The sequence below is a fragment of the Vitis vinifera genome, chromosome 18, assembly GCF_030704535.1.
Source record: "Vitis vinifera cultivar Pinot Noir 40024 chromosome 18, ASM3070453v1".
NCBI lineage: Eukaryota > Viridiplantae > Streptophyta > Magnoliopsida > Vitales > Vitaceae > Vitis > Vitis vinifera.
In genome coordinates this window covers 23975108-24000011 of record NC_081822.1, presented here as the reverse complement: position 1 = coordinate 24000011, position 24904 = coordinate 23975108, and the positions used below count along the sequence as shown (strand labels likewise).

The following is a 24904-nucleotide window of genomic DNA, read 5'->3' as shown; positions in this document are numbered from 1 at the left end:
ACAGGACAGCATTTATGATGAGCTGTATATGACTATGAACCTGATACCACCTTTGATCCTAGGTTCCTCCAAGAATTCAGAGGGGAAAAAAAAAAAAAGGAAAAAGAAATATATCATCAGAAAGCTAGATTGTGAATATTCCAAGGAAAAAAATATAAGGGTCTCTTTTATTAACAATAGATTTTGATGACCCGTTGAACCAGCACTAGCAGGGATCTCAGTATTATGCCAACAAGGCCGCCACTGTAACGATTCCCTTTCTTTATTTTCTTATTATTTTTTCTTTCTTGACTTCCCTCTCATCGTTCTCCGCCAAGAAACAAAAAATTTAAAAATAAAAACCACCAATTTTCTTTCTTATTCACTAAGGTTTTGTCAGTCAAGATCGTTGGTGGGGTATATTATAGAGTTTTCAAGAACTTCGCTTATGGGTCTTCAATGATTTTCAAGTTTTCAGTACAGTGAAGGGTTTCCCTTTGGTACTTTGTGTTGATTTCCTTTTTTTTTTCTTTTTCTTTTTCTTTTTCTATATTGGTTGTCTGTATACCCATTTCAAGAATTGGGCTTGTTCTGGAAGTGGGGAATCAATTTGTTGTCGTGCGGTTGTCTTGCGGGTGAAGATTTCCGTATCTGTCACTTTGTGGGTGGTCTGTTGTGGTTTCAGTTTTCAGTCCTAAAGGTGCAAAAATGTGAACCCTTTTCTCATGTTTTTTTGAGCCAATTCACCGTTTAGAATACAACTAGCTTACTCACCAAACGTTCTACACGTTTTTTGACTGGTGGGTCTGCTTGTCTGGTTTAGCATGTTCACCATAAATTCTTTAATTTGAGTTCTTTCTGTGCTTTTACATGGACTAACGATGAATTCTTTCTGTTCTTTCAGGTTTTGGTTCTGATTTGGGGAGAATTCAAGGAACTGGGTGTTGGGGAACCGTTGTTGCAGGGTTTTGGGATTGTGGGTTTAGTGGGGTTTTGGTTGTTGCCGTGCCTGTGCAGTCAAGTGAAATGGGGACCAATGGGATTGATGGGATTGAGAGCTCGCTCAAAAGTTCAGACGAAGTAGGTGTGTCTAACGGGTCAGCCGTTGTGGAAAACAAGTATTCCGAGGGAGGTCTTGGGGCAGAGGATGTGAAGGCGGGGTCGGGCCGGAGGACATCCGTTTTGGAGATTTCGCAACTGAAAGATTTGAATGATAGTTTTTCACTAAGGAGGGGTTAGTTCTCCAGCTTTTGTTTTGATATCTTCTACTATCTTTCTCTGTTAATTCTGTATCTTGAAACCTGCAATTGAACTTTGTGGAAGAAAGTTAGAATGGGTCTGTTGTTGCATTGAAAATCTAGTGTTCTAGATACAATTAAGTCAGCATTTGGAGGTTCTAGCCTTGATTGTAAGTGCTAAACAATACAATAAGCCTTCAGAAGCACGGGTTATACTTTTAAAATTCTAGCCGTATTGTTGCTTAATTAGTTTGTGAGCGATACTGCAGGATAGTTTTCCCCATGTAGTTTATGCATTGCGAACTATCACAGGTGGTTAGCTCTTAGAATGAGAGTCATGTTGGCTCAACATTTGTATTGCCAGGTTGGATTTAAAATTCACTCACAAGGCTTTAGTTTAATCTAAGATTCCCATCGTGGATCTGTTTTTTAGAAATGGGCTGTTTGGTAGAATAAGATACTCCAGGGGATGATACTAGTTGAGAATTGTGTTTCAATCACTTAGTGTCCATTTGGATACACTCTTACTATTTTCTGTTTTTAAAATCAGAAAATAATATTAACTTTTATATGAGATATAAGAACTCTTAGAAGTTTACATTGAACAAATAATGGTTTTTAAAATAGTTGAGGTATCAAAAATTTTTACAACCTCAAATTTTATAATTTCTGAAAGTGATTTTTTAAAGACATAAGGTAAGTTTATACTTTTTGTACAAGATGTTATACTATTATATAGAAATTTCCGATTTTAAAAATAAAAAAAGGAAGTGTATCCAAACGGACGCATACTATGTTGTCTAATACTCTTTCATCTTGTCCTTATCCTCCATGTGGTTATTGTAGGAGTTGTACTTGATGTTGACTGAATTCTGAAAGTGTAAAATTAACAGCTCAAGCATTGCACCCTTTCTTTTAATTTACATTCTCTACTGAACATTGTAGTTGCTTTGCTGACAAATGTCACAAATCCGATAGATGACATGAAACTTGCCAAACTATCCACTTTCTTGTGTCCTGAATGTGCTAGAAACAAGGATCTTGTTCGGTTACTAACCAAGAGAAGTGGAGAAAACAGATAAAAACAACCAAAATAACAATAAAATCAAAAGATTTACATGGTTTACTCTTAATGGCAGATATGGGCTATTCAACCTGGAGTTTTTACGAAATGAGCTTAACTAGAAGGCAATTAGGTCCTCTGGGCTTACACCAAAAGTTGGAGAGAAGACAATACTATTCCTTTAAATCACTTTCCTAAATAGCTTTCATGGATTCCTCAAAAGTTTCTCTTCTGAATACTCAATCTGAAGTCTTAACTAAATAGAATTTCCACCCAACTTTGGCCTTTTCAAATGCTTATTCAAAGTAGGTCATTCAAATCCTATCAAGAGAAAACATAAGGAGATGGATGCGTTATTCTGGTAATGAATAAAATCAAAGCTGAGTAGTATACGGTGACATGTGAACTGAGAGGAATGAAACATTGATCACCATGTAGTCAAACTATTCTATCACAGTTGATTTCTTGAAGTGTGATATTTCTTAATAGCTGAACATTGTATTATTAGATCTATATTTACATTGGCCTAGTTTGTGGGGATTTTATTTCTTTTACTTCTAATGAATACTTAGAGCCACTGTTGTTTATACAATAGATGTATATATGGTAAAATGATTGCTACATGTGCATATACTTGACCCTTCATTTTTGTTTCATGATTGGTTGCTGCAAAATCATATATTGCTTTTATTTCTAGGTCTGATAGCTGGATTATAGGGCATGGTGTATATACATTGTAGCAAAAAGGAAGTCTGTCACTACTACTACTACTACTACTACTAATAATAATAATAATAATAATATGGGGTGTGCCCTCTCAACACTATGTACTTAAAGAGTTCATGCCTGTGAAGAAATCAATATGCACCCATCAGAAATGGATTGTGGATGGACACAATTGTAATAAGATTTGAAATTATTTTCTCTCTCTGAAATGACACATCTTCATAGAGGAATAACCCATTTTATGGCTGCTTGCTCTTGTAGCTTTTAAGATGGATGATATTATTAGTACGATTTACCATTCATGTTTCCATTTAATTGTTTGGTTTAGGCATGCACATAAGATCCACTCTGACAGAAAACTTGTGAATGAAAATCCCTGAAATAGAATTCTTTTTTATTTTTTATTTATTAAACCAAAATAGCCATTTCATTGTTGTAAAGTAATAAATACAATTATGGAATCCTTTCACCAAATATACAATCAACTGTACAATATCTGATAAAAAGAAGAAAAGTAAGCCTACACTGCTTCAAAATCAAGGCTAACTGAACACATAATGATGGCTGCACATTTAAAACCAAAAGATCATTGGGTATACCTAGGAAGTTTAAGAATCCCCAGTGAAAGACTCCAAATGTTTAGCTCCATTCTTTACTAAAAAGTTCATGAATAATTAGCTAATTAAGGAATCCATCAAAGGAACAACCCAACTTTGAAGCAATATAAAAAATTTAGTTAAGCTGCTCATCAAGCCTCCATAGTCCTTTCTTTTTTTGTTACTCATGATATGACAAGCAGAATATTCCCGTACTAAAAGATTGGAAAGGCCAAAAGCATTGCCTTGGGCCACACCTTCAACAGGGCTAAAACTACAGCCTCAATGGCTAAACCATCTCCAAGAGGTTTAGAGGGAGCTCTTTCCACTGTACCAAAAATGATTTTTATGCAATCCTTCAATCCTTAGATGTCTTGAGTTACCCAACAAAATACCCATCAAAATTCAACTGATAAAACCCACAGAAGGTAGTGACCTTACAGAAATTGTCTCCCTAGTCAATCTTGTGGACTTGCACATTAGGTTTCATTCTATTGATGTAAGTCTCAAAGGTGTGCTTGCAAAGGTTTTCTGAGTTGAATCAGAAAGAGAAGATGAGAAATAAAGCAAGTCCTGAATTGGCTCCAAACACCTCCATCTATTATAAAAAATCCTCGCATTTCTTTCTCGTTAAATAGTCCATAGCAATGTGAGACTAGCAATATGTAAGACAATTGATGTAGGGCAACCCTAAGATGATTGTTTACAATCAAATAAGTGGCTTAGAACTTTAATCATTTAGGGTTTAAGGAGAAGAAAGAGAATAAAATTATAACAATGGGGGGAAGTAAAGATAGAAAAGATAAGGTATTCTTGGATTTTTAATAAGGCATTTTAGGAGTCTTAGCTAGAAGAAGGGCAATAAAGTCTGACTATTGGAAATTGCAAGGTATGTAAGAAAACTTAATATTATTCATCATTAATCATTCATCCTAATTTATAGGCTTTAGAAAACCCTAAAATTGAATAAAACTATGAAAAAGTAAACCTAACTCATGTAGCAAAAAAATCCCCAAATTTTAAATGCAACTTAAATAGCAATTATTAACCAATTATATGCAAAATTACCTAAATACCCTTAATAGGGTAATTTAGGGTTTCTTTATTTCCTTTCATTCATTTCTTAAGTGGATCTTGGAGATTTATCATCATCAATACAATAAAATATTTTTCATTGCTTATCATGGAATTTATGTACAAGTGGATCACTAAGATCACTTTCTGATACATTTAGAATATCCTTAATAAGCTTGAACGTGTAGGGTGAGGTCCTTGGTAGGCCTTGAAACCAGGATAAAGTTAAAAGGCTCTTTTGAACTTCACTGAGAATCTTATGCAGCACTAGCAAGCTCCTTATCCACAAGTCCCATTAAGGTTTGTTTATTTGCTTGTTTTGTTTTGTATGTGGGCTTTTGTTTTGTTGTTTTTTTTTTTTTGTTATTTTTGTTTAGTATTGGGTTAAAGTCTCCCATTTTAGTTAGACCTTTGACTATGCACATGTTCACAGCATCTCCTTTTAGTATGTAATGGGGTCTTCTTGAGTTGAGCTATGTTGATCACATATGCATCTGTTGATTTGATTTGATATGCATTTACTGCATAACAAAGTCGTTTATAGCTTTTTTATAGCACCATACTGTTTATTTTATTACTTTACAATTTCCAATAATGATTTTGAAAGTCTAATAAAAAAAAAATAATGATTTTGAAAGTTATTATATATTGAGATTTAGAATACTTCCTTGCCAGTTATAGTCTTACAATGAGATGTAATGAATTATAGTGCTCACCTCTTGTGGAACTCATGGAGTCAAACTGTAGAGTCAAACTTGGTTCTTGTTATGTTATCTTGAATTTATAGCTATATTGTTTAGAAATGTGTTCCTTTTTTTTTTATTTTGCCTTTGTTAAATTTTATTGAAATGTTAACGGACATCAAGGCATCTTTCTTGAAGGCTTGGATCATTGCATCACTGCTCCTGCTGGCACACACAAAAATTTGCTAATTGACGGCAATGAGATTGGATTATTTAGATCTATGACTGAGAAGAAGGAGGGTCCACGGCATGACTTAAAATTAGATAGACTGTCAGAACGTGCAAAGGTGAATATCAGAATCACACACTGCAAGTTTCAACACTCATTCTTGCAAATCTTGCCCCATATTTTTTATCGGTGTTACTATACAATTAGTCAAGTACACAACCAGAACATGTGTTATATTACAAATGCATATCTGGGGTGGCTATATATGTGTAATTGTATCATTCTATACTATACCATAGTCTACATCTTGTGCTTGAGTAAGAGTGATGGCACCATGCACATTTATTGATATCACCCCCCTCATAATCTGACAGCTCACACCTGAAGCTGCCAGATAATAATGTTTTCTCCATTATTGATCTAACGTTAAATTACAATATGTTTTGTATGCTTTGTCATGAACTTACTAATTTCTGCTGCCATTCGAGAAGCCTGCTTTTCTGTTGGGTTCTCTGTTTAGAAACTAATGAGAAATGCTTATCCTTTTTTCTTTTCCCTATATGTCTGTATCCTTCTTGTATTACTTTGCATCCATTAATACCAATATGTTCTTGTTCTCAGCAAAAATTAATAGCAAACCTAGTGAAGATCCAAAGTGATGGGACGGTGGAGGTTGATTTAGATAATAGTGCACCTGTGGCTTCAGAGTTGTTAGAGCTCCGTGCTATTGAAGGGATATCATCCATTCATATTGATGAATCTTATTTTGAATTCAATAAATCAGTTCCAAAGTTGAAAATTGTGATGCTTGTGGTTGGAACAAGAGGAGATGTACAACCATTTCTGGCAGTGGCAAAGAGACTTCAGGTGTGTTCAATACATCAGCTTCTCCCAAAACCCAAAAGTTTAGTGTTGAGACCTTAGGTTTAATATTATTTGTTACTATGCTGATGGAATAACAAGTGATCTCTCATTTGTTTTCTGATTCCAAAGGAAACATATTTTCCATATGTTTGTGGAATTTCCTTCATAAGCTGACAAAGAACTTTGTCAGTTTACTATAAAATATCTTGCCCAAAATTTAGTTTGTGATATGTGTGTGTATTATTGTGTGTGATTGTTATTCATGAATTTGGGGTGGGATTGTCTATCCTTGTTTAATCTTCAATATTCATTGTAAAGTTGGCTAGCAGTTTTTAAAAGACAAAGTTTTCTCTTGAGGGGAATTTTTGGAATTATGGGTTGAACGAGTGCCTTGAGGCCTGAGTCCCAGTCATTGCCTCAAAAGTATAAGGCCTTAATGAGGCATAACCTCATATGTGGACACTTTTGAGCTAGTTATGGCTCACATGTATTTCATATCGACTAATGACTTGCTACAATTGAGAAGACCCCACAAAGCACTTAGTCCCAACATATGTAAGTTGTGCATGAAGCATGGAGAAACAGTAGATCACCTTTTCCTCCATTGCTCGTTGACCAAGGGGTTGTGGCACAGATTATTTCAGTTAGCAAAGATGGATTGGGTTTCCCCAAGGAGCATCTCTGACATGTTCTTTACTAATTTTAATGGTTTCGGTTCTTCTAAGAGAGGGGTTGTGTTATGGCAAGACGCGTGCATCGCGTTAATGTGGGTGGTGTGGCGGGAAAGAAATGCAAGGATTTTTGAGGATAAAGCAAGGAATTCAGGGTGTCTTTGGGATTCTATTCGTTTTTTGGCTTCTCTATGGGCTTTTTGTTCTAAGGTTTTTAAAGGGATTCCTCTTAACATGTTACAACTTGATTGGTTAGCGGTGTGTAAATAGACCGTTTGCTTATTCTCTAGTTGTATTTCTTTTATTTGATCTTGTAGTCTTGTTTTTCTTTGGTGGGAGGATTTCTCATCCTTCTAGTTGTAACTTCTTTTTATCAATATATCCCGTTGTCGTTTCCTATCAAAAAAAAAAAAAAATATCGACTATTTCACAATTCTGTTTCGAATATAGAAAAGCAATCTGATAGATTCTTTATTGATCCCATATAAATCTCAATATTGACAACCTTGAAATATAATATTCTTAAGCTTTAATCCTAAAAGCTCCTAAATTAATATAAGGAACCTACATCAAATCCTAATCTTGCCTAATGTGTGCATCATGAGTGGTGTTTCCCTATTTTGGGACATTATGGAAAAATATGATGATTTATGGGAGGAAACAAAAGACCATTGACTACCTTAGAACCTGGCCCCTGATAGCATCCACCTTCAACAATTGTGCTAAGGGAGCAAGCCATTAATATCATCACTGATACAAATAAAGTTATGAAGGAAAGGCAATTCTGGATTCAAGGTTAATCTATGATACCCAAACCCTTCAACTTCATTCAACTAACCTATGTCGACATGACATGACAAGGGTGTAGGTGTGGGATTCTCGTTGGAAACCTCCTATTTTGCTTCAAATAAAGTTATAAAGGAAAGGCAATTCTGGATTCAAGGTTAATCTATAATGATTTTTTTCTTTTTTTTAAAAATAGGCAATAAAAGAGAATTTTATTTATTTATTAAGGATATGTTTTTTTTTCCTGTATCATGTCATGTCTAAGTACCATTCAAGATCATTTTGCTGATGAGTTCCCGTATCCTACAACATACACCTACAACCAACACCCCTGCCCAAATCCATGCAACATAGATGTCAATTTGCACAGCTTTAGCTATCATGGCACTGATCCAGGTAAGGGGATTGTTAAAGAGCGTGATATGCATTGTGAACTCAAACCTTACAAGTTCAAAATTCTAGGAAATTGTTAGTTCAACATGATGTCAAAGCCTCGTTTGGCAGGAAGTCATGTATTCAAAGCTTATCTCATATTCATTTCCCTAATTTATTGTGTAGGCCCAAAAGAGGCTAACTGTGGTTATTTGCCTACAAGCCTATGTCTCTCTCCACATGTGGGTATGAGACTTCACATGTGGGATGGTGTTAAAGAGCATGATATACTCTATGAACATAAATCATACAAGCTTAAACTTTTATGAAAATTGGTTGTTCAACTGGGACAATATTGATCTGTTGCTTTATCTGATAAAAAGAACAATGGATGAAGGGAGTTGGAATATGCTAATGCTGAAACTACCTTTGAATCCCACATATTGAAAACATTGTCACAATCTTATGATGCCTAAAAACTGGAGTTTTAGCAATATGGAAGAAATAATACTTCTGGTTCTTTGAAAGAGCTATTAAAGTATTGGAAATAGCTCTATGGAAGAAGAAATAGTAATTTTAGTTTTTTGAAATGGTATCTAAACCAATTGCTGGTTTCAGATTGAATGATCATGCTGCAAGAATGATATCTAAGAGCTTCTTGTTTAATCATGAAGAGTGGGTTGAATGTTTTTGAAGCCTTTCCTCTTGCATCCCTTCTTTGTGGTTTTTCATGGAAGCCTTCAAAGTATTGATATCTTTTAGCTTCTCACTTCTTCCTTTTTCTAAAGATGCAGCACCATGGGATGAATCACTCAATTTTTTGCATTTTACTTATTGCATGGGTAATCCAGTTGCACCTCTTTTGGAGAGCCTCAAATAGTTGTGGTGTAGTGTGGATATGGTTAATGAGCATGACAAGACGAGTCTATCCATTGCTGTGCATGATTGCAGCCTATAGCTTGATTCCAGTAATGCTTTATGCATCAAAACCTTCTTTCATCTTTTTATGAATTTTAGGGCTCATGGAGTGGTAGGTTGGCTGTGGTTTACAAAATATCAATCTTGTTGATCTTAAGCGTCAGTAACCTACCTGTGCTATTATTTTGTGCTGGACAGAATAAGTTACTTACATCAATATTGTGTAGCCCAATGTTTCTAGTTTTTGGGATGAGCAGACCTTGTTATTCACTTTTTTCCTTTGTTGAAACTGATTCTGTGTGTACCTGCAGGAATTTGGTCATTATGTTAGGTTGGCAACTCATAGTAACTTCTGTACTTTTGTAAAGTCAGCTGGTGTGGACTTCTATCCTTTGGGTGGTGATCCTCGGGTTTTGGCAGGATGTAAGAGGCTCTTAGTTTTGGAATTTTATATTTTTTTCCAACAAAATTTGATTTGCTTTATCATGATGATTTATTAGTAGATCACTTTATATTAGACCCTCCTTTTCACAATTATCCCTTTCTGTTACCTGTTTTGCCATGGCCTTTACGGACCCTTGGCAGACTGCAATTTAATACATGTATATGATTTCTTTTTATTAGATGGAACGATAAGGGCCTGTTTGGCAACTGTTTTTGAAAACAATTCTGAAAAACAATTTTTGAGAATACTTTTTTAAAGTTGTCCTCTAATGTTTTGTATAAAAAAAGGTTATTTAGAAATTTGAAATGTTTTTAACCTATTTTTAATGGTTTGAAATATGTTTTAAAAATAATTTTTATATATGGGGCTTTATTTTTAATCATTTTTCATATTTATACAATTATTTTTTAAAATACCTCAGGAAACAAGTGAAAACAATTAAAAAATGTTCTCTGAAAACAAACATGTTTTTTGTTTTTAAGAACATAAAAGAAAAACAGTTTTCTGATTATTAAACATGTTTTCCTGTTTTTCTTTTTTATTTTTTATTTTTTATTTTGGAGAATAAAATATTGTTCTTGAAAACAATTGCCAAGCAAGACATAACAGTTTTATGTAATGGACAAATTAATGTTTTAACTAGGGCTTTATGCAAATCGGTGCCCTGCTATTAAGGTTACCTCTAGAAACAATGTACAAATTTTGTTTTGGTGAGAAGTGAGATACAGATCAAGATTTCAATCTCTTGAGACAAAGGCCTTCAATTCCCAAGCTCTGTTTTAACTATTTCAGAAATATGGTTGATATTATCAGCTTGGTTTCTCTTTGTTTTTGTTTTTGTTTTTGTTTTTTTTGTTTTTTTCAATTAGTAAGTACGGGTTTTTATAATTTTTAGATATGGCCAGAAATAAAGGTTTCATTCCAGCTGGACCAGGAGAACTATCTGTACAAAGAAAGCAGCTAAAGGCCATTATTGAATCTCTTCTTCCAGCATGCATAGAACCAGATATAGAAACTGGTGTGCCTTTTAGAGCTCAGGCAATTATTGCAAACCCTCCTGCTTATGGTGAGTTCATTGAAGTTATACCTTTATTTTCGTCTTCTAGCCCTTCTGTTTTTTATTTTTCTATTGATTGTATTTATGTACATGAGCACAGTATATACCATACATCACAAGGTCATGGTTAAATGCTGATAAAGAAAGAAGAAAATGAAAGGCTTATAATTTTCTTTAGAACAGAGCTGAATGTCCTAACCTTGAGAACTTTAGAAGTTCTTCTTTTTCTCTTTGAAAACAGTGGCACAAAGGGCTACAAGACAATCCTACAATCTGCTTAGGGAAATCCTAATGAAATCATATCTTAGCCTTCATTCTCCTTAATTAAGGTGTCCAGGCAGACTCACCCTTAAGCAAGCATGTCACTTTTTGGTAAAGTGTGACAGAGATATTCCTACTTAGTAAAAATATAAAGCCGCTAGGAAAAAAAAAGTAAGGGAGATAATTAAAGCACATGAAAGGGACTTCAACCCTTGTTAGGCTAAGTCATAAAGTCCATCTTGGATTGGAAATCAACCATATCATGATTGCATCATTAATATTAGAAGAATAAATATTTATAGTTGTCTATAGCTTGTGTTGTTATGATCCATTCTTCTGGACACCTGTAAAACTCTTTCTGCACTACTAGGTACTCAAGTGTTCTTTCCTGCTCTATTCCCATAGCCATTGTCCCCAATTTCCCTAATACCAAATTGTTAGAAAAATTAGGCTAATCTAACCTAAGGTAATCACCCTAGAGGGAGGTGTGGGGGTGAATAGAGTGATGGTCTCTTTTCGCAAATTTAAATTATATGAATACAAGAGACAATTATATGCAAATATATAATAAAACAATATAAAGATAAGTAAAAAAGTGTGGAAGAGAGAATGCAAATACAAAATTTTTATAGTGGTTCGACACAATTTGGCCTACGTCCACTCTCCTCTAGCTTCAATCCTAAGCTTGAGGTTCCACTATTTCAAGGTTTCCAAACCAAGCCTTCAAGCAATACAATTGGATTATGATTCCAATTCACCCTCTTGGACTTTTGGCTCCAAGCACCCTTTACAATCCTCAAGAGATACCCCACTCTTGAACAACACCTCAAGTGATACCCCACACTTGAGAATCCCTAAGTGATATCACACATTTAGACTTTTCTTCTCAAAGATTTACAAATGAAGATAGGAAATATTATCACAAAATCCTAGTACAAAACTTTAGGCTCAAATGTACAAGAAAAACTAATATTGAAAGGTGCACTAATGATATGCAAGTTTTAGAATAATAGTGCACTCAAAAACACTTTCCCAAGACTCAAATATATTCGGGAAAAGTTTAGAAAGGTTAAGCTCTTGAAACAATGAAGATTAAAGCTTTTTTTATAGAGGAAAATGACCAAACTAGCCATTGGGGGTTCGACCGGTCAAGTTGAAGGTCGATCGGTTGACTAGCCGTTAGTATTTAATGTTTGGCAGGTGACCGTTGGAACTTGACTGCCCCTTGACCGGACCTCAACTGGTTGAGGTTCAACCTTGACATGTTGAATAAGCGTTCTGGAAGAGAGAGAAGGTTTTTGCACCCTTCGATCGGTTGAGTTAAATAGGTCGACCGGTTCCTCATCCAATTTAACCGGTTAAGCCATTTTTGACTCAACAATCATCATTTTCAACTTAAAACCTTTTAAACAAGTTTGGAAAACATTTAACGTAAGGTTTTAGTTGAAAACATGAAATCGTCCAATTTTAAAACAAAATTACTTTTGAATGATTTTGGTGCGTAAATTAATAATGTAATGCATGAAAGACCTAGCACACCAACAACCTTACAAAGAGATCCTATAAAGCTTAGATCTTGAAAAACACTTCTCTTTGAGATCTTTTCTTCTTATTGATTACTCTTAGCTTGATTTTGTTTTTGTGATTGCCACTTTGGAAATTTTTTTGCCTAATCACACTTGAAATATAATTTTTACTTCCAAACCTTGTTTTGTTATTATCAAAACTGAGATTAACCAAACCTTGATTTCACACAAATTGCATTAGGTTGACAATTGGGCTACCATAAAAAAATTTTATTGGCCTTGTCAGGATAGGTCTCCTATCTTTTGTTGTCCTATTGTAACTCTCTTTGACAATTCATTTTGTTCATGTTATTATGGAGAAACTTAGTTGTAATGTTATGTGAACTGATGCTTGGTTATCAATTCATTATAGTTCTTAAGGATGCGTTTATAACTCTGTATCCTCTACTTTCGATAAATAATTATATTTTCTTTTGTCATTGCTTTTTCTGAACTATGTACGTTGGAATTCTAAAATATTTTTGAGTTGTAGGACATGCACATGTTGCTGAAGCTCTTGGTATACCCCTCCATATCTTCTTCACAATGCCTTGGACGTGAGTTTCAACTAGACTTTCCTTGCATCTTAATTTGAATGTGGAACCGCTCATTCAGAAATATGCTACTAAGAACCATGTTAACAACTCTGGCACTGCCTTATGCTTAATATGTGATAGGTGCCTCCTTCACTTGTGAAACATATGTTGCATATTGTTAGGTTACTGACTTTTCTAAAAGCTTAAGCTGTTATGATTTAGGCCCTCGATATCATTAGGCTAACACATATATTTTTTGTTTAAATATTAGAAATGTGCAGTCTATGTGCCAAGGACTAGAGGCGGATCTAGTAAAGGCCCGATGGGGCATCCGCCCCAAAAAAAAAGGACGAAAAAAATCTTATGTATTATCCCATCAAATTCCAAAAAAAAAAAAAAAAAATCTTATATATAACTAGAGATTTAAAAAAAAAATAGAAATGAACCCTATAAATATAAATTTAATTTTGAATGTTTAAAATATAAAATAATAATTACATTTCAAATACCACAAAAAGTTTAAATAAAAATAATATTATAAATTTTAAATAAAACTAAAAAGTAAATTTACTTTGTAGAGTTGGAGTCTGTTTGATGGTGATTTTAAGAAGTTCCTTTAGCCTAAAAAATGTTTTTGAAAAAAAAAAATTAGGTGTTTGACAAAATTTACGAAACACTTTTAAAAATTTGAAAAATCACTTCTTGTATTGAGTAATCACTTACAATGTTTTTTGGAGAAACACTTGATAGGTGATTCTCCTAAAAACACTTACAAAGAAAACACTTCCACTAAAAACACTTTAAGTAAAAACGCTATCAAACGCACTCTTAATTTCACTCATCTCCCTTGAGGTTTGTGTTGAATATATTTAGCCACCATTAGTTTGAAATTTCATTAAATATCCTCCCTTATCCTATTCATTTGTTTTCCTTTCACCTTAAAATAAAGGAGTTATTTAATAAAATTTCAAGTCAATAATGGCTAAGTGTTTAATCTAGATCTCATTGAGCTTAGTATATTTAATCTAAATGAGTGAAATTAACCCTTACTTTATTAAGTTAAATAAAATTTAAAAAATAAAATATTTTATAAAATATATTTAATATCCCTACTTATCGTTTCCTTTTGTTCTATCTTTATCATTATTTTCTCATATGCTAACATTATCTTAATTTTTTTTCCATCTTATAATTTTTTTTTGAATAAAATTAAGTTTTTTTATCATTTTGTACCTTATGTTTTATTAAATAATTTTTTTCATGGTATATTCTCTTCCATCATTTAAAAATTTTAAATTTATTCACATTAATTGGATCAATATTTAGTCTTAGCCATTGAAGATAATATAACCAATAAAATACTTTGAACAGTACACAATGATAAGTATCAAATTCTTTGTAACTATTTATACTTTATTTAAGTTGATATATGAATTTATTAAAGGTTTAAATATCAAGATATTGAATGTTAGGGATCTTACTAAATAATCGGTAATTTTTAAGTAAAAGATTTCATCACTTTCAATTGATTTTATACTTATTCAAGAAAAAAAAATCTCAAATTTTATTAAAAAAAATTATGAAATTTATTGAAAAAAAATTTGAAGGATTTTTTAATGAAAAAATATTGAAAATTTTCTAATTATATTTCTAATCATTTTTTAATTCTTTTAATATTTGTTTTTTTGCCAACATTATTGAAAAGTTGCAGATTTAATGTAATATTTTTGTATACTTTTATAAATACATAAACTACTTAGTTCCTTAAAAGGATAAGAAGGATATCATATTTTTCAAATTTGTGAACAATTTTGCCCCCCCAACCAAGCTTTCTGGCTCCACCACTGCCAAGAACCTATAAAATAGATGTAGTTTTCAGGTATTGCAACCTCAAAACCAACTAGTTTGCAATATGGCTTGGGGCTGAGAGGCTGGAATATTGTCTCATTTACCTAATGTCTGTTATCTTAGCAGTAGGATGTTTTGGCCCTGTCTGTTTATTCTTAGTGAGAAAGACATGCTTCTCATCTTCTCATCCACACTCAACAGAGACTCACTGGAAAGAAGATAAAACAAGTGAACTCATCATCTGGAAGTATCTATCTCTGAAAATACATCGCTGTTGATATTTTCAAAGCAACATGAATCAAATTGTTTAACTGAAGTGAAGTCTGTTCTATTAGACTATTGCTTATCCAAAGCCTAAGGTATTAGGGAATGAGCCAATAATGCCAATCAAGCAAATACACTTGTGTGCCAAAGGCATGCTCTTTAAACATTCATTGGAAAGAAAAAAAAAAATGAGTGCACAAATAATCTGGATCTTTCTGTTAAGATAAGTTGCTGTTCGTATTTTCAAAGTAACATTAAAAAAAAAAAGGAAGTGTTTATATGAAGAGACATTTTTTTTATTAGACTATCATGTGCCCTAATGCCTAAGGTCTTAGGGAATTAGCCAATAATGCAAATGGAGCTAAATTTTAGTTGTGTACTACAAAGGCATTGTTTTAAAATTTTATTTATTTTGCGGAGAACATTATACGAGGCAATGCCTTCTTACATCTGCTTTCAATAGGCAGGCCAACATATGAATTTTCTCATCCATTGGCTCGTGTACCTCGAAGTGCTGGTTATTGGGTATTTTCTTTACTGCCAGATTCTTCTGCATTTGTTTTTTTTTTTTTTTTTTTTTTTTTTGGTGTCTTTCTTTCTTTTCTTTCTTTTCTTTCATTTTCCCTTGTTGGATGTGCTTACAAATATCTCTTCCTTATTTTCTGTTTGCTGGATCCAGCTTTCATATATAGTTGTGGATTTGCTGATATGGTGGGGCATAAGAGGATATATTAATGACTTCAGGAAAAAGAAGTTGAAGCTTCCTCCTATTGCATACTTCAGTACTTACCATGGGTCAATATCTCATCTGCCAACAGGCTACATGTGGAGTCCCCATGTTGTGTCAAAACCAAAAGGTGAAAATGGCTTTGTTTATACAAAGTGCAAACTAACATGCTATAATATGAGATTTATATTTAGCCATTTTATGTTTCTTTTGTTGATAATGACTGAACTACACGGTCTCTTAGATTTCATACTTTATTTTTGGCCCGTACAAAAAAAATTGATGCCTGGACAGCCTTTTTGTCCTTCAATCTGCTGTATGTCATGTAGTTATTCTTCTTCTTTTTGACATCACCTATGTTACATGTTGTTTGGGTTCCCTTTACCTCGTCTTAGGTGATTGTTAATAAGAACAAGAATATAAAAAATTATTGGGGAAGTATTGCCAATATTTTTTGACTTTAGGGCTTCCAATGCTAAAATGAAGGGCCAATTATTTCTGTTAGAAGGTAGCCAATACTTCTTTTTGTATTTTATCTGATGTTTTGTTTTTAGTTAAACTGGGAGATTGTTCAGTAACTAACTACTGCTTTTCTAATCCTCTTCTCCCTCACCAAATTAAAATGCGACATGGTGAGGCACCTAAAAGTAATTCTAGGCCATGGTTCTGTGTTAACTTTAATCAAATTGAAGCGTTATCCAGCTTTATTCATGTGGGCACTTTGCACTTATACCTCCCAAACTTCTTCAATGCAGATTGGGGCTCCTTAGTTGATGTTGTTGGCTATTGTTTCTTAAACCTTGGGTCCAGGTATCAACCTCAAGAAGAGTTTGTTCAGTGGATCCAAAAAGGAGACAAACCTATATATATAGGTTTTGGGAGCATGGTATGGTGATCTTACTTCAAACTATTGGTAAAAGGATTTATGATTTGTGCTTCTTGTTGGTTCCTATGCAACAGAGGGTTTTCACCCTGGGTATGATGATCAAGTAAACCTGTTAACTTATATATTTTAGGTAAATTAAATTGCTAAATTTTTTTTTCTCTAGATTGTGTTATAGCATTTTTTTCTTTCTTTCATTTGTCTTTCTATTGGCCACAACATTGTATCGCTTGGGTTTCATTGACCAGAACCACGCCATGGTATCCTAGTTAAAATCTTGATGACTAATTAACTTAATCCTCTATCAGACAGTCTAGGCAATCATAATGTCGGTAGAAACAGTCTTCTTCTAACTTGTACTATTGAACCTACTAAGTCAAATTTCTTCCTTCAAAATTTTAAAATTTTGTTGTTGTGATGGGTGGAGTTCATTGTTTGTCTTCATATACTCTACAGGTGTAAGGATTCTATATAAACTTTCTATTCTATTCATGATTCATTTTGCTGGCATGTAGAACATGCTGTTTCTGCTGATATTTTTGAAAAGCTTATAATTGAAAAGATTACTTTGTTTCTTGTTAAGCCTCTTGAAGATCCCAAGAAAACTACGGATATCATATTAAAGGCATTGAAAGATACAGGTCAGAGGGGAGTAATTGACCGAGGTTGGGGAGGCCTTGGAATTCGTGAGTGTCTTCTTATTGGTGCTAAGCTGTTGCACTTTTTCTCACTTTATATCTTAAATTCTGAGTGTTTGGCAAAATTACATATTGCTTGGTAATAGCTTCTGGTTTGATGTGCATTCCTTCATGGACTCTATGCCTTTGTCAACTTAGGGTCAGTTGCCTGCTTTGCTCTCCACTAATAAGAATAATTTTCAGTTTTTCCTGTGTCTTATCAATCTAGGTGTTTTTGTGTTAAACATTGATAAAGCTTGTATTGTGCTTGAATCAAGACATAATAACTGCAAGAGGCTTCTGCTTTATTGCTCATATTCTTATTGTGCATGTAACTGCATTTTCACAATTTGGTACTTCTCAAAATGAAGCCTCAGTGATATTTGCCTGATTCAAGGAAGTTACTTTTTAAGGGGCTCATTTTTGTTGTTCAAACTGTTTCACTCAGAAACCAAATGTTAAGGAAAGAGACTTTTAACTAGATTGCATTTGAGTTTGTTAGGTTAATTCTCAAACGTTTCACAAAGATATTCTTTTCATCTTCTGATGTCCCCGTGTTGAATTGTGGCCAAAAACCACTTGGACTTGGTTGAGTTCTACGTAGAATCATTTTAGTTGATTCTTTCTGAAGTGATCCTGAACATTGGAATACAAGATTGACTTGTTGAAGAAAAGGGGATGAAACAATGATTCATTGTGAAGTTTGAAGAAAAAGCCAAAAACAATGATTCATTCTTTTCATCTATTTGATCTGAAGATCTTTTTGTAATAATTGGAAATACTTGGGTTTGACTATATCAAAGGCCATCTTCTCTATGGAGTGGATGTATCAGAATTCTAAAAAAACTTCAAAATACTTCTGATTTTACCCTTATTCCATTTCACATCTCTCTAAACCTAGTGTTCACATTTGTTTTCTCTCTGTCTCTCTCTCAACTCTTTGTTCTATTTGAACAGTTGATCATAATAAAAAGGATACAGATTCTTCTTTCATAATGTTTTGAGTTTTTAATGAAATTTCTTGTTTTTTCGTTATGTTTTGGGACCTCACTTCTCTCTCTCCCTCAACTTTTGTTTTATTTGAACAGTTCATCATCATAAAAAATCTACATCATGTTTTTCATAATACCTTAGGTTCTTATTGAGATTTGTTTTTCTTTGTCATATAGAGGTTTCTGAAGATCCTCTAGAAGTGTTCAACATAAAAAATAAAAAAAAACAAAAAAAAACCTAAGAACATTGTCAATTATACCTGATGTGTTATTCAAAAATCAAATACAGATGGTGTTGTTTTGAATTCCAAACTTGTATCTCCTTTTAATAGGTAATTCACTTACTTCAGCCTCTATTCTACAGTTCCGGAAGTTCCTGATTATGTTTTTCTTCTGGAGGAATGTCCCCATGATTGGCTGTTTCCTCGGTGTTCTGCTGTGGTGAGTTGTATTTTATCTTGCCTTGGTGAGTTGTACAGAAATTAAGAATTTCACAGCCTCTACTTAATGTAGTTCCACTTTTCAGCCTGCTCTACTTGTCCAAAAATAAATAAATAAAATAATATTAAAAATAAAATAATAAAATTAAAAACAGATGATTGCTAGTTGATAAAGCAATTAAGAATTTGACAGGCTCTACTTAATGTAGTTCCACTTTTTGGCCTGCTCTACTTGTCCAAAAATAAATTAATTAATTAAATTAAATTAAATTAAATTAAATTAAAAACAGATGATTGCTAGTTGGTATTGTTCAGAGAAATATGGTCATGCCATCCAAATCTAGGGACAAGAACCATGACTTCTTTGTATGCACTTTTGCTGAACATGGTAAATTTGCTGTCTGTAAAGCAGACCATTAACTGGAAGCTGTATTGCCACAAATATGCAGGTTCATCATGGTGGTGCTGGAACCACAGCTACAGGACTCAAGGCTGGGGTAATATTCTCTCATTGAATGTTGCAAATTTTGATATTCTTGATTATGAGAATGACATTCATTTAAAATTTTCAATTTGTTTGAGATACTTCTGCCTTTAAGGTTTTGAAAGATTTTTATGTTAATGATGGGAAAAATCCCTGTTAAGTGATTTTGATTGTATGCATTCATAGCACCATGCAATCTGCATATAATTCCACTTTTTGGTCTTTTTTGACGTCCAAATTTTGAATTTCAGTGTCCAACAACCATAGTGCCGTTCTTTGGAGATCAGTTCTTCTGGGGTGATAGAATTCATCAAAGAGGACTTGGGCCTGCACCTATACCTATATCGCAGCTCAGTGTTGAGACCCTTACTGATGCCATACGATTCATGCTCCAGCCAGAGGTAATTATGATTATATCCTCCATTGCTCATGAAAAGATCATCTGAAAATGTCACATATTTAATGGGTCCCACAAAGCCATATCAATGCATTAACCTACAGATAAGTAGTGAAAACAATGAAATTCTACCATCTAGAATTATGAGGCAATTCTATTTTCTCAGGTCTTTATAAATTCATCATTTAAGTCATCTTTGGAAGCTCTCACAACTTACAACTGTGTACTGTCTTCAGCCTAATTCCCTCTTCTGTAGAAACAAAATCCTTGCAAAACTGGTTTAAATTATTTTTCTCATGAGACAACCATGTTTATTTAGCTATTAAATCAATGTAGATTGAGGGACATAAAAGTAGCATTTAAAGACTTGCAAGTAATTTTATACTGCATGACATTTACCATTTACAAAAAAGTGAGAATTCTATTCCTGAAGCACAATCCTGGGGATTCACCAAAGAAAAAGGAAAAAAAACGGAAAAAGGGTTTTGGTCATCTTAATTGAGCATATTGTGTTAGAATGAATTGTTATGTTTGTCACAAAGTTTCAGCACATGAATGGTACGTCATTTTAGTATAGTTGTTTAGTGTCCGTTTGGATACACTTCTCATCTTTTATTTTTAAAATTGGAATGTAGTAATAAATTTGCCTTTTATTTTTAAAAACCACTTTCTAAAACTTTCAACTTTGAGGTCTAAATTTTATTTTTTTTCTGCCTCAATGTTTTTAAACATTTTTTAAAACCATTACTTTTTCAATGTAAGCTTTTAAGAATTCTTATGTCTTATATAAAAGTTGCTACTATATTTTGATTTTAAAAACAGAAAAACAGGAAGTATATCCAAACAGGCACTTGGTTTTCCACTTTCATGCAAGGAGAGGTCACATGGTAGCCTGCATATGCTGAATTGATAAACCAATGGGGCATGTTTTGATTCTCCCAGGTTAAATCTCAAGCAATGGAATTAGCAAAATTGATAGAGAATGAAGATGGGGTAGCAGCTGCAGTTGATGCATTTCATCGGCATTTACCTCCACATCTACCACTGCCTACTGCATCTTCATCAGAAGACACAGATCCCAACCCTCTACAGTGGTTCTTTTCTCTGATTGAGAAATGGTGTTGCCTTCCCTGTGGTTCCTAGGCTTCTCGCTTACCTCATAATGCTGTACAAATGTGCCATTTAGCAAAAAAAAAAAAAACAAAGAGAGAAAAAATATATTCACTTCAGCATTTCATTCATTTCATTCATGGCCTTCTAGATCGGTTCAAGGTGATTGATAATAATAGTCAAGATATTACCATAGATTTCCTTTCTGAGCTTGTATAAGAAGAGGATTAGGTTTCTTTTGTCTTCCTTCTTGTTGATTAGAGTACCTAATTGAGGATGTGGAATTAATGGATCGCGCTTGTTTACTCAATTTAATTTGTGTTGCTGATATCAGTTATCATCATTTGCTTGAATTCCTATTGACGTAGTAGTTTTGCTTCTACTGGTACTTGCCTATTCTTCCTTTTCCCACACTGATTCTTTTTTTGAAAAATTAGAATAAAGAGTTTCAAATGCTACAAACCCCTTTGGATTTCCACCATATTTTCTTTCTATTTCAATAACACTATCAAACGACAAATTAAGATTTCTTCAAAAAAATTTCCCTTCCCTTCAATTTTGCTGTTGCTTGAATGCATTTCTTTTGCAATTTGCCTACCAAGGAAGTTTCTGATGTAAAGCCAAATGAACTGTAAGATGCCAGAGAGAACTGTAGTTTTTGTGAACTTTCTTCTTCTTGCTGGCATACCCAGATGGGCAAAATGTTACTGCTCAAGATAGAGAGCCCAATTTTGGATTTCTTATGCTGTTGTTCAAGCTTTAGGCTCTATGGTTAATGGACTGAAAACTGGAATGTAAGTGGCTGAGGTTGCCACTTACCATGAGGCATCAACCCATGTTGTTTTGTTATGTTTTGTTTAATTTGTCATCTTTTCTCTAGTACAAGCCTGAAGTCTGTGATTTCTGATTTTAAAGATGGAAATGACATGTTCTACACTGCTGCTTTCTTTCACATGAGAGTATACAAGCTTCTATAGTTCTATAGGATAACAACATAACAAAGTTTACATGACTCTAGCCATAGTTACTGCAATTCCCGACTTGATTTTTTGAATATCTTGATCCCTTCCATCTTGATTCCATGTAGTTGCTTGAATTAGCTGGTGCTGCATAAACCCCACATTTGAAATACAGGTCCCCAGGTGCAGTCATATCTTTGCCTAGTAATTTGGAGCTTTGTTATACCTAATCGATCTAGTTTACTTCGTCTAAAGGGTGTTACAGCATATGTTTCTTAAAACTGATAGCTCATGTTAAAAAGGTCAGCATCAGTCAACATGGCAGTACTTGTGAAATTTCCAAAGAAGAGATGAGTAAAATAGGCAGAACCATGTAGATGAGTATTTGACCATCTTCTTAATCATCTATTCCCTATGTGAGAGCCTTGTTTGAAGTTTATAATCAGCTCCAAAGATTACACAAGGCTGTTTATGTTTAACATTTCCTCTCCTTTCATGAAGGTCACTTGAAAGTGCCCCCCACTATCAACTTTCTTATTAATTTTCCTAGTCTCCATTGACATTTCAATTTATAGTTGGAGAGAGTATCCATCTGAATTTTGTGATCAAATATTCTTTAGAACACTTAAAGAAAGAAATTTTTTAGTACTAAAACTTTTATTTTTGTCGTAGTCTTGGAAGCATTGGGAGTATAGAGTCTACTGCTCAAAATTATAGGTACTACATGATTAAATTATTGACTTCATTGAGGGGGTCTATGAAGAAGACTACTTTGTTTTGTTTTGTTTTTTTCATGGAGGATGCAGATCCTCACATTAAACAATAGCAAAGCCTGAAGGAGAAGCAGTCAAGTTTGTTGAGGAGCTAATTGGGGGCCAGCCAATACATGAATCTCTAGGGCCATAATCTCCACCATCTGGTGAAAATTGAAATACAGTTGAAAAGATAGGTTTTAATGGACTGATTCTAGTTGAGAACTTGAAAAGAAAGAAAAATACCATAAACAGAGGTAAAATTTGCTAGGCAACATAAAAGGGATACATAATCTTTTGCTGTATTATAAGAGTGCAGCTCAGCTAGTCTTATCCTGGTCTACTTGTTTTCCAACTGTTAATAAGCTGAATCTGCAAGCCATGGCTCTAAGACAGAAGGTCCAAGCCCGCCTTCGCATTCATGGAAGAGGACTTGCACAAGATTGCAGCTGGACAATCTAATTTAACCATGGTTGTTATACAAGACAGAAACATTTCAGAAACTGTTTTATGAAAACAGTTTTGGATCCCTTTTGCTTTCCTCTCTTTTAAGTTCTGTGGGGTTCTAAAAACTGCTTCTCATTGCAAAAACTTTGGCATTAAAGCATTCTCATTATAAGAAGAATGATTCAAAAACTAATAGCATTAACCTTCTAGATGTGGCTTCTCTTTTTCTGGGAATAGCCCACTTAGGCTGAAACCATGATGATGTTTCAGTCATCTGTTCCAGCATCCTGGAAATTTTGGAACATAAGATTCATTGCACACAACTGTTGGCTGAAACTTGTTGCAGTTATTCCTTGTCAACTTCTCAGAGTCGAGCAGTTGGCCCAGCTCACCGATTCTAAAGTAGAAACAATGGCGTATTTGATTCCAAATCAAAATCAGGATATAGTTTATACACATTTTGTGACTTAGATTGGACTATGCTCCTTGGATGTTTCTTAGTTTTTTATTATTACTTGGAACCTAACTGGTGTGTTGATTTTGGACCAATTTTTTAATGATTCAATGACCTCAAATTGGATTCATGATTGGAAAATGAGTCCATGACTTACTAAGCTTGATCATTCAGTCCTTCCCAAAATCATTTGAGAGAAAAAGTCCATCTGCATAATAGCTAATCAAGAGTTTTCTCAATACAGACTACAAAGATCTCAATCCTTCACCATTACTTTTTGTAAATCTTGATGTCTCTCCACCTTGATTCCATGCAGTAGCTGATATTACCCGGGGCAGCATAAACTCCACACTTGAAATACAAGTCTCCTGGCCCTTTATCCTTCACTTGAAATTTCTGAACGCCATCGATGAACACTGTCACCTTCCCCCCATCGACGTCGTGGATGACATTAAGCCTGAACCACCTATCATACATACCAGTGGCTATCAGATCAGCACTATAGTACCTCATATCACCATTGTAGATCCTCAGAATCAAAGTTGTAGCGGCCTGAGCTGCACCATGTATCTGGGAGACAGTCACACCAGAGGTTCCATTTGGCACAAAGCCATACCCTTCAAACTGCCAAACCCCAGATGAGTAGTCAAGTCCCTGCAAGAAGATCACAATGAGAGTACTGTGTTTAAGCATGGTGTATAGGCAGAGGAAGAGAGAGGAAGAGTACCCGAATGCGGACTTCGGTCCGTGGCTGAGTGAGACTGTTAGGGTCATGGGGCTTATCATCAGCATACACCCACAGCTTCCTTACTCCATTTTCATAGCTGTAGCGCTCCTCCAGCGGCACATCATATGGCTTTTGCAGTTCAAAATTCCATTCTGTCAAGGGCACAACAGTGAACCCATATGTGGGATCAGCGCGCCAGCCCTCTGAAAAGCAGAAGAGAATCAGAAGCAGGAGACTAGTGATGCAGTAGTAATGAGAAATCTTCATTTTTATGCAGTGTCCTAAGCTGGGAGATGACTCTAAGCCCTAAGGATGCATGAGGCCATGTTTGAGGGCATATTTATAGTGGGTTATATATAAACTCCCACTTGTGGATGAATTGGCCTCTTTTGCATGTGTGGGGGTTTGTTTTAGACCCGTGAAGGCCACAACGAGGATATTATATATGTATAGGATGATTATGATATTTCACATTTGATGATTCACTGTGAGGGTCATTATATTTGTAGCTTTGTTAAAGGTCATGGCTAAGGATTATCAAATTTAGACCATCCACATGCCACACTCCAGACAAATATATAGACAAAGACCATATAAAAGAGTAAGGTGTACCGATTGAATGGTGGGTATGATGTTCCAATCTGCACTTGAAAAAATGGGGGTAACTCCGGTGGAGGTTC

At 34.3% G+C, this 24904-nt stretch overlaps 2 protein-coding genes across 6 annotated transcripts; one reads left to right on the top strand and one right to left on the bottom strand.

Annotated features, from left to right (window-relative positions):
* Positions 1-65: 65 nt before the first annotated feature.
* LOC100250270 (sterol 3-beta-glucosyltransferase UGT80B1) lies at positions 66-21213 on the top strand. 5 transcript variants are annotated; one of them, XM_010666837.3, is made up of 15 exons: positions 66-245; positions 884-1213; positions 5558-5706; positions 6210-6455; positions 9511-9622; positions 10540-10710; positions 13021-13084; positions 15643-15700; positions 15855-16032; positions 16658-16788; positions 17369-17471; positions 18819-18895; positions 19344-19391; positions 19630-19779; positions 20718-21213. In XM_010666837.3, exons 2-15 carry the CDS (start codon positions 1006-1008, stop codon positions 20916-20918), a joined length of 1896 nt encoding a protein of 631 aa, XP_010665139.1. In that variant the 5' UTR covers positions 66-245; positions 884-1005; the 3' UTR covers positions 20919-21213. The 5 variants fall into 5 exon arrangements, with proteins under 5 accessions (XP_010665139.1, XP_010665137.1, XP_059590905.1 ...); XM_010666835.3 differs by having other exon boundaries at positions 89-779; XM_010666836.3 differs by lacking the exon at positions 66-245 and adding an exon at positions 255-679.
* A 2468-nt stretch (positions 21214-23681) lies between these two features.
* Positions 23682-24629, bottom strand: LOC100255451 (citrate-binding protein). The gene is made up of 2 exons (XM_010666838.3): positions 24225-24629; positions 23682-24151 (listed from the first exon to the last, which is right to left on the bottom strand). Exons 1-2 carry the CDS (start codon positions 24489-24491, stop codon positions 23768-23770), a joined length of 651 nt encoding a protein of 216 aa, XP_010665140.1. The 5' UTR covers positions 24492-24629; the 3' UTR covers positions 23682-23767.
* Positions 24630-24904: the final 275 nt, after the last annotated feature.

Coding starts and splice junctions, on each gene's coding strand:
- LOC100250270 (XM_010666837.3), top strand. CDS start 1,006: ATGGGGACCAATGGGATTGATGGGATTGAGAGCTCGCTCAAAAGTTCA. Junction 5,707..6,209: donor GACTGTCAGAACGTGCAAAG/GTGAATATCAGA, acceptor TCTTGTTCTCAG/CAAAAATTAATAGCAAACCT. Junction 18,896..19,343: donor TTCCTCGGTGTTCTGCTGTG/GTGAGTTGTATT, acceptor ACAAATATGCAG/GTTCATCATGGTGGTGCTGG.
- LOC100255451 (XM_010666838.3), bottom strand. CDS start 24,491: ATGAAGATTTCTCATTACTACTGCATCACTAGTCTCCTGCTTCTGATT. Junction 24,152..24,224: donor GGACCGAAGTCCGCATTCGG/GTACTCTTCCTC, acceptor ATCTTCTTGCAG/GGACTTGACTACTCATCTGG.